General features: G+C 41.9%; 1 protein-coding gene across 7 annotated transcripts in view; it reads right to left on the reverse strand.

Annotated features, from left to right (window-relative positions):
• The window catches only part of cacna1c (calcium channel, voltage-dependent, L type, alpha 1C subunit), a 264,475-nt gene that overhangs the window by 60,738 nt on the left and 195,907 nt on the right, over positions 1-7,830 (reverse strand). For all 7 annotated transcript variants that reach the window (XM_020599581.1, XM_020599583.1, XM_020599582.1 and 4 more), the window contains one exon: positions 2,319-2,409. In XM_020599581.1, coding sequence (XP_020455237.1) covers positions 2,319-2,409 — 91 coding nt within the window. The remainder of the gene's footprint in view (positions 1-2,318; positions 2,410-7,830) is intronic.

A 7,830-nucleotide genomic window follows, 5' to 3' on the forward strand; every position in this document is an offset into this window, starting at 1 on the left:
TGGGTTTTGGATTGTTGGTTGAAGAATCTTTTATTTACAACAGGCATATTTCACACTTTATTAGAAAATGATTTAGAAATGATTACAACTTATTAGCAGATTATAGACACAATATGATCGAGTCGACTTGGCAAATGGCATAAAGACTATACAAAATGACAGATTCACTAAAGTCTGTTTTTTGAGAAAATCTGGTCATATGTGTTGGGTTTCTGGCACTTCTTGGAGACCCAGTTATGATGTATTTGTTTTGATTTGTTTTGGTCTGACAAGGGACAAACAAACAACATAACAAAAGACAAAGTAACAGATGGACAGCGAGAGCACAGAGAAACAACAGTGTGCCATCCAAGTGTGTCTACCAGCTTTACTCTTCCTCTGAACGCTTTTGACTTAGTTTGATTTCACCTCTAAACTGTCTATTTTATACTTCAACTTTCACCATTCTATTCGATTCTATTCTGCCGTTTTCACAGAGATGAACAGATTATAATGTAGGTGCATTTGCTCATGTGTGCTGAAGTGCGCCTGCTGGGGTCATGGCTACTGCGCGGCCTTGTGTCTAAGGATAAGCAATGCAGCTGTTTGAATAATGTAAAAAATGAAAGGAGAGGGGAGAACAGGAGTGAGTCAGCTGTTCGTGAGCTCCCACGGGGGGAGGAAAGCATTTCACAGGCAAACACATGGAGGAAAGACAGAGCAGAAACAGGGAGAGAAGAAAGGAAATAAAACTCAACTACTATTAGAGCAGATGTAGATGTCCTGCTTTTCTACATTCTGTTTGGTCTCAAATAATGATTGGACTTTCCTTTTACCTTGTGAGTCAACAGACACATTGACCTTGTGATGTTCCTCTGCTAATGTGCCTGTGTGATGCTTTCAGTAAAGAAAACTGCAATGTGCCATTTCTGTCATTTTACAAACACAACTGACCCATCAGCAGATAATATTATTGTTATGAAAAAGCAACAATTGTTACCGTCCGTGACCCGGGCCGCCCCATGTACCTCGCACAGGTAGCAGGCACAGGTAGTTCCAGCAGCTCCGCCCCCGCACAGGTGAGGGTGCATTCCAGGCGACGAGGCACACCTGCTCTCCATTATCGGAGCAGTATTTTTTGGTTTTTGGACTGCTTTTTGTGAATTGCTCCTCCTCTCAGAGCTCCAAAGCAATCCTGGGACAGCGCCACAATCCTACGTTGCACCGCTCATGCTACCAGCGCTGCCTCATCAGGGGACCCACACACCGAACCCGAGATCTATGGCACCAGTCTCCCACTACCTGGACTACTCCCTGGGCCTGCGGCGCACTCAGCTGTTCAGGTCCCCAGAGTGACTACCAGAAACAATCTATACCATACCTGCTGCTTGTTCTTAAACTCTCTCTCTGTTCTTATTTAGCGAGCAACGCCTCTCATTCACCCCCGGGAGATGGTAGTCCAGTCAAATCAGTGTGCACAGCTGCCCCAAGAACAGCAGGCGAGACCGGCTCTGTTTTGTTTGTTTTTGTGGAGCATTAAATACGTTTTTCTTGTCTAACCTGGGTTTGAATCTGCATATTTACTGGGTCCTAAACAACTCACGCACAGCTAATCGTAACAACAATTCAAATGGTGATGATGTTCCCATTTTAGGGTTCTGTGACTGCAACATTTTCAAACTTTAAACCCATATTTCTTAGTTTTTCACAAATTAAAATTCAAATGTTTTCACCTGATAGCAGTGAAATTTTTATATTTTAATATTAAAAAAGCAAGATTCAAAACATTAAAATTTTTAGCTGAGAGAAAATTCAGCAACTAGTATAGGACCCAACATCAGACTTCAATATGTTTGCTAAGTTGTAGCATATGACAAAACCAAACAAAAACATGGTGGCTGCTGCAGTACTGAGGCACTGATGACAAAAATAGTATTAGCATCAAGGTCACTGAAGTAATTTCATTTGCAGGGAAAGTGAAAAAGAGCACTGCTTGGGTCAGCACCTAGTTGTCTCTTCGTATCCACCCAAGATCTCCCTATTAAAATTATATCAGCTTTTATTATGATGACAACACATTGTTACTGTTATCTGCCCTTTTCTAACCAGCTTTTAAGCTTGTTGCCTCCTGACATCCACGAGCTGTAAGAGACAGAGGTCTGGCCTTGTGAGACCCATGGAAGATAGAGGCAGGCTGAGCCCCTTCTACAGTGGCTAACACTGAACTGCTAATAGTAAGGATAGAGTTTATCCTTGGGATTCACAGAAGGCCACTGAGAGAGCTCAGGAATAGAGGTAGAAGAGGTGTGTGTGTGTGAGAGACAGGGTGAGGTACTCACGCTAGCCGGGTACAGCAGGTCTCCCCCTCCACGTCTCCCCCGGGGGCGTTGTCTGTGTTGACTGACTCATTCTCACTGGCTGGCATGCTCACTGGGCGACAGACAGGAGCAGAGGCAGAGAATAACAGATGGCAGATGTAGATACAGAGAGAAAAAGAAAGAAAGAGAAAGAGAAATTAACAAGACAGAGAAATGGGTTGTACAGGCTTGCTTACATCCTTCTCATGCTGGTTTTTACTGTATTGCTTGTTTTAAATGTCAGACACTGGGTCAAATACTTCAAAATCTCTAATTTCTATAAGATTATGAAGTAATTTTTTATAAAAAAAATATAATCTTTTTGCCCCATTATACAAACCAATTCAAAAATGATGTTGACACATAGAGATGCACAAGTCAGCCTTGTCCCACACCACTAATTAAGACACAGTTACACACAGACCCTTGAGTCAATTAAACCATTCACAAATTTTGCACAGATCATGTCTTTAGCTTGTAGAAGTTGTGGAGAAGCCTGGAGTTTCAAGGTTCGTCCAAGGTCTGAAAAAAAATCCTTGTACTGCTTTTTATTCAGTAGTCTAAACTTTAATCAAGCTGTGAGAGCTTTAGCAGGATTTATGTCTATGCATACATCTGAAAATTAACTCCTTGATCCAAGAACGTTTTTGCAGCTGTACTAACAGGTAGAAAGTTCCCTGAGCCCAATCTTTGTTTGTTTATAAAGCCACAAGGACACTGCAAATGCGTCACTTTGTCCTCATTTAAAGGCAAATGTAATGATTTGTAAAGATGGAAGGATGAGCACTGGGCAGATGGGAACAGAAAGTGCTGCAGAGGAAGGACAGGAGTAATATGAATTGTCAGTTATGGATGGAAACGTTAAAGAGGAAAAAGGACAAAAACCTGTGAACGGGGCTGGGAGTGATGGATGCATTGAGGGAGGTATGGATGGAAGGAGAGGGAGAGGGGGATGAATGTGGGGATGGCTGCTTGAGAGAGTGATATGAAGTGATACATTGCTTTTTATTGCTTCTGTCATTCCCTGCCTGCCTGCGGAAATGCGATGCACTTCCCTCACTGTCACTTCAAACACTTATTGTAATGCCCTCTGGGTAACAGAGTCAGATACTGCATATGAATCTCAATGCCTCTTGTGTTAAAATAAGATGTCCATTGTTAAAAAAAAGCAAAAGCTACTCATGATCAACACTTAGGATAAGAGCCACTAAAAAACAGAATTACTGCCTGGCAGGCGTATACCTCTGCCAAACAGTCAAGTTCCAGCTTACATTCATGTCTGTCCAGACTCATATCATATACAGTGGGTACGGAAAGTATTCAGACCCCCTTAAATTTTTCACTCTTTGTTATATTGCAGCCATATGCTAAAATCATTTAAGTTCATTTTTTTCCTCATTAATGTACACACAGCACCCCATATTGACAGAAAAACACAGAATTTTTGACATTTTTGCAGATTTATTAAAAAAGAAAAACTGAAATATCACATGGTCATAAGTATTCAGACCCTTCGCTGTGACACTCATATATTTAACTTAGGTGCTGTCCATTTCTGCTGATCATCCCTGAGATGGTTCTACACCTTCATTTGAGTCCAGCTGTGTTTGATTATACTGATTGAACGTGATTAGGAAAGCCACACACCTGTCTATATAAGACCCTACAGCTCACAGTGCACGTCAGAGCAAATGAGAATCATGAGGTCAAAGGAACTGCCTGAAGAGCTCAGAGACACAATTGTGGCAAGGCACAGATCTGGCCAAGGTTACAAAAAAAAATTTCTGCTGCACTTAAGGTTCCTAAGAGCACAGTGGCCTCCATAATCCTTAAATGGAAGACGTTTGGGACGACCACAGCCCTTCCTAGAGCTGGCCGTCCGGCCAAACTGAGCTATCGGGGGAGAAGAGCCTTGGTGAGAGAGGTACAGAAGAACCCAAAGATGACTGTGACTGAGCTCCAGAGATGCAGTCGGGAGATGGGAGAAAGTTGTAGAAAGCCACCCATCACTGCAGCCCTCCCCCAGTCGGGGCTTTATGGCAGAGTGGCCCGACGAAAGCCTCTCCTCAGTGCAAGACACATGAAAGCCCGCATGGAATTTACTAAAAAACACCTGAAGGACTCCAAGATGGTGAGAAATAAGATTCTCTGGTCTGATGAGACCAAGATAGAACTTGTTGGCCTTAATTCTAAGCGGTATGTGTGGAGAAAACCAGGCACTGCTCAGCACCTGTCCAATACAGTCCCAACAGTGAAGCATGGTGGTGGCAGCATCATGCTATGGGGGTGTTTTTCAGCTGCAGGGACAGGACGACTGGTTGCAATCGAGGGAAGGATGAATGCGGCCAAGTACAGGGATATCCTGGACGAAAACCTTCTCCAGAGTGCTCAGGACCTCAGACTGGGCCAAAGGTTCACCTTCCAACAAGACAATGACCCTAAGCACACAGCTAAAATAACGAAGGAGTGGCTTCACAACAACTCCGTGACTGTTCTTGAATGGCCCAGCCAGAGCCCTGACTTAAACCCAATTGAGCATCTCTGGAGAGACCTGAAAATGGCTGTCCACCAACGTTTACCATCCAACCTGACAGAACTGGAGAGGATCTGCAAGGAGGAATGGCAGAGGATCCCCAAATGCAGGTGTGAAAAACTTGTTGCATCATTCCCAAAAAGACTCATGGCTGTATTAGCTCAAAAGGGTGCTTCTACTAAATACTGAGCAAAGGGTCTGAATACTTATGACCATGTGATATTTCAGTTTTTCTTTTTTAATAAATCTGCAAAAATGTCAAAAATTCTGTGTTTTTCTGTCAATATGGGGTGCTGTGTGTACATTAATGAGGAAAAAAATGAACTTAAATGATTTTAGCATATGGCTGCAATATAACAAAGAGTGAAAAATTTAAGGGGGTCTGAATACTTTCCATACCCACTGTATGTAGTGAAAACCTGAAGGAATGTACTAAAATATATTGTTTAGAAAGAAAGAAAGTCACTTTCGGCTTTTCTCGTTTAGGGGTCGCCACAGCGAATCGTCACACTGATGACTCGCATATTGACATTTGGCACTGTTTTACATCGGATGCCCTTCCTGACGCAACCCTGATTCGAACCTGGGCCACAGTGGCAAGAACGCTGCGCCTTAACCACTAGCCTACCAGGGACGGCTATTAAAATATATTGTTTTTTTTTTTTGGCAAAATATGTTATCTCTATACTGATAATTTGATTCTAGTGAATAATTTTCAGTGAGATGCACGATGTCATCACTTAGCGACTGCTGTATTTTTATAGAGGAGTACTGAGGACTGCTGGAGAGCTTCATCACATTGTCCTTGGATCCAAATGGATGTTTGTGCCAATTTAAAAAAATACCCTGAAGGCAATACTGAGATATCACATTCATGAGAATGGTACAAATGTAAAGTCAGAGTGACCTTGAATTTTGACCACCAGAACTGAAATACTTCATCCAAGTGGATGCTTGTGCCAAATTTGAAAAAATTCCTTCAAGATGTTCCTGAGATATTGCGCTCGTTACAATGGGACAGACATACACAAAAACACGGCCACAGCTGTCAGAGGCATAAAACCTGAATAATCATAATCTTGACTTGAAAATATAAGTTTTTTAACTTACTGATTGATCTCAAGAGATGCACTCCCAATGACTGCATTAAAAAACATTTGTAATGCAATTGTGTTCTGCTTTATCTACTCCAGAACATTTTACATACACATTCACTAGAAAGTGTTTCCTAAACACAGTTTGTACCCGTGACACTGGTACATTTCAACTTTTAATAGAGCTTCATGCAGATTTGGTCATGGCAGATCTACAAATCTACATCAGATTCATATAAAAAACAGACAAACCACTGTTAAGGTGTAGCTAATGTACGAGTTATATAACCCTGGATAAAGGTGAGTAAATAATGTTGTGGCTAACAAGTAAATAATCAAGTAAAGCAACAAAATGCAAGCAAGCAGTCTAAAGGGGGAAGCAATCATCAAGCCATTCCTCGTTCCTTGAGAATAAGCATAAAAACTAGAAAAAGATTTTGATGCTGACAATAAAATATTTGGATAACTTTTTGGAGGTCAGCCTGGTTCCAAGAGCAGAATTCCAAAGGAGTGCTTACATCATTCGCAAGTTTAAATTAAAAAGTATTTTTTATGTAATGTTTTATATCATGAGCTGGCTTGCAAGCGCTGAGCTAAGGGAGAAGAGTACAGTGAGTGAACTGTGTGTAAAACTGGTGTTCTTTGACACGTTTGGTGATCAGGATGGTCTCTGTGAACATTAAAGCCTTTGTTGTGAACATGCTGTACGTTCCCTCACATTGACATGTGCCACCTGCTGCTACACCATTTAGTTAAAAGCACTCAGGGCCCTTCGGTCTCTCCCGAGGCTAAAGCCTTTTAAATATAAAACCAGCCCTATGCCTTCTCCTCAATGGAGTACTAGTAACTAGTTTAATACCTATTGTTAGAGTAAACCCCGAAGACCAGAGATTTAGAGAGAAGGAAGGAGATGAAGAAGATAAAACAAATAAGAGGAACACAGAGCACTGGAGGGAGATACATGGAAGGAGCGAGTGAGGCAATGTGCAAGACAGGGAAGGGTCAGACTTTTTTATTAGAAACACATTCATTCATTATTACCAGTGCTGGCAATATTCTGTGAATGTATCAAAACATTAAACAACACTGTCTCTGAATATATGCAACAGCCTCCATAATGTACACATGCACACACACACAGATTCACTCTATTTCTATCCTCTGGTCTCTGTAAGTCAACATCAGTTTTCCCTTCTATATCTCTCCTGTCGATTACTCTATTGTCCATGTCTCCGGTCCCTTCTAAGGACACATACTGTATGTGTGGGTGCACGCCTCTATGCAAAATGTACTGGGCAGTAGGAACAAACTGCCCTCATTCATCTATCCAGAGGGGGGTCCATCAATTGAGGAGAGGAAGACACAGTGATAGAAAAGGTAAATGACTTGATTTTCCAGCTCCACAGAGGTATAACTGATCTTTCTGATGGAGAACATCGAAACACATATATTTTTGTCAGATCATCAAAATATAAGAGCTTAAACTACGTTATTTAGAAAAAAGTAATGGATTGAATTTTGCACCTGACTGATGTCCATAGTTTTAAATCGCTATTTCTATGGTAAATTTGTTTGATTTAAGTAAGAACTAAGCCCTGCGATGGATTAGCAACCTGTCCAGGGTGTACCCCGCCTTCGCCCGATTGCCGGCCGGGATTTGCTCCCCCGGGACTAAGCAGTAGAAAATGAATGAATGTATGAATGAAAAAGTAAAAACTACATATACTGTATGTATATGCTTATTTTTGTCAGGTTTGCTCGGCCGCTCTGGCCCCAGAATGTCTCCTCGTGCCATCGAGACCCGGGCCATCGACGGTCGGCTGCTGACCCACATCACCCACCGGACGCCACCACTTCATCTCACCGT

Source organism: Monopterus albus, unplaced genomic scaffold (assembly GCF_001952655.1).
Source record: "Monopterus albus unplaced genomic scaffold, M_albus_1.0 scaffold41.1, whole genome shotgun sequence".
In the NCBI taxonomy this organism is placed as follows: Eukaryota; Metazoa; Chordata; class Actinopteri; order Synbranchiformes; family Synbranchidae; genus Monopterus; species Monopterus albus.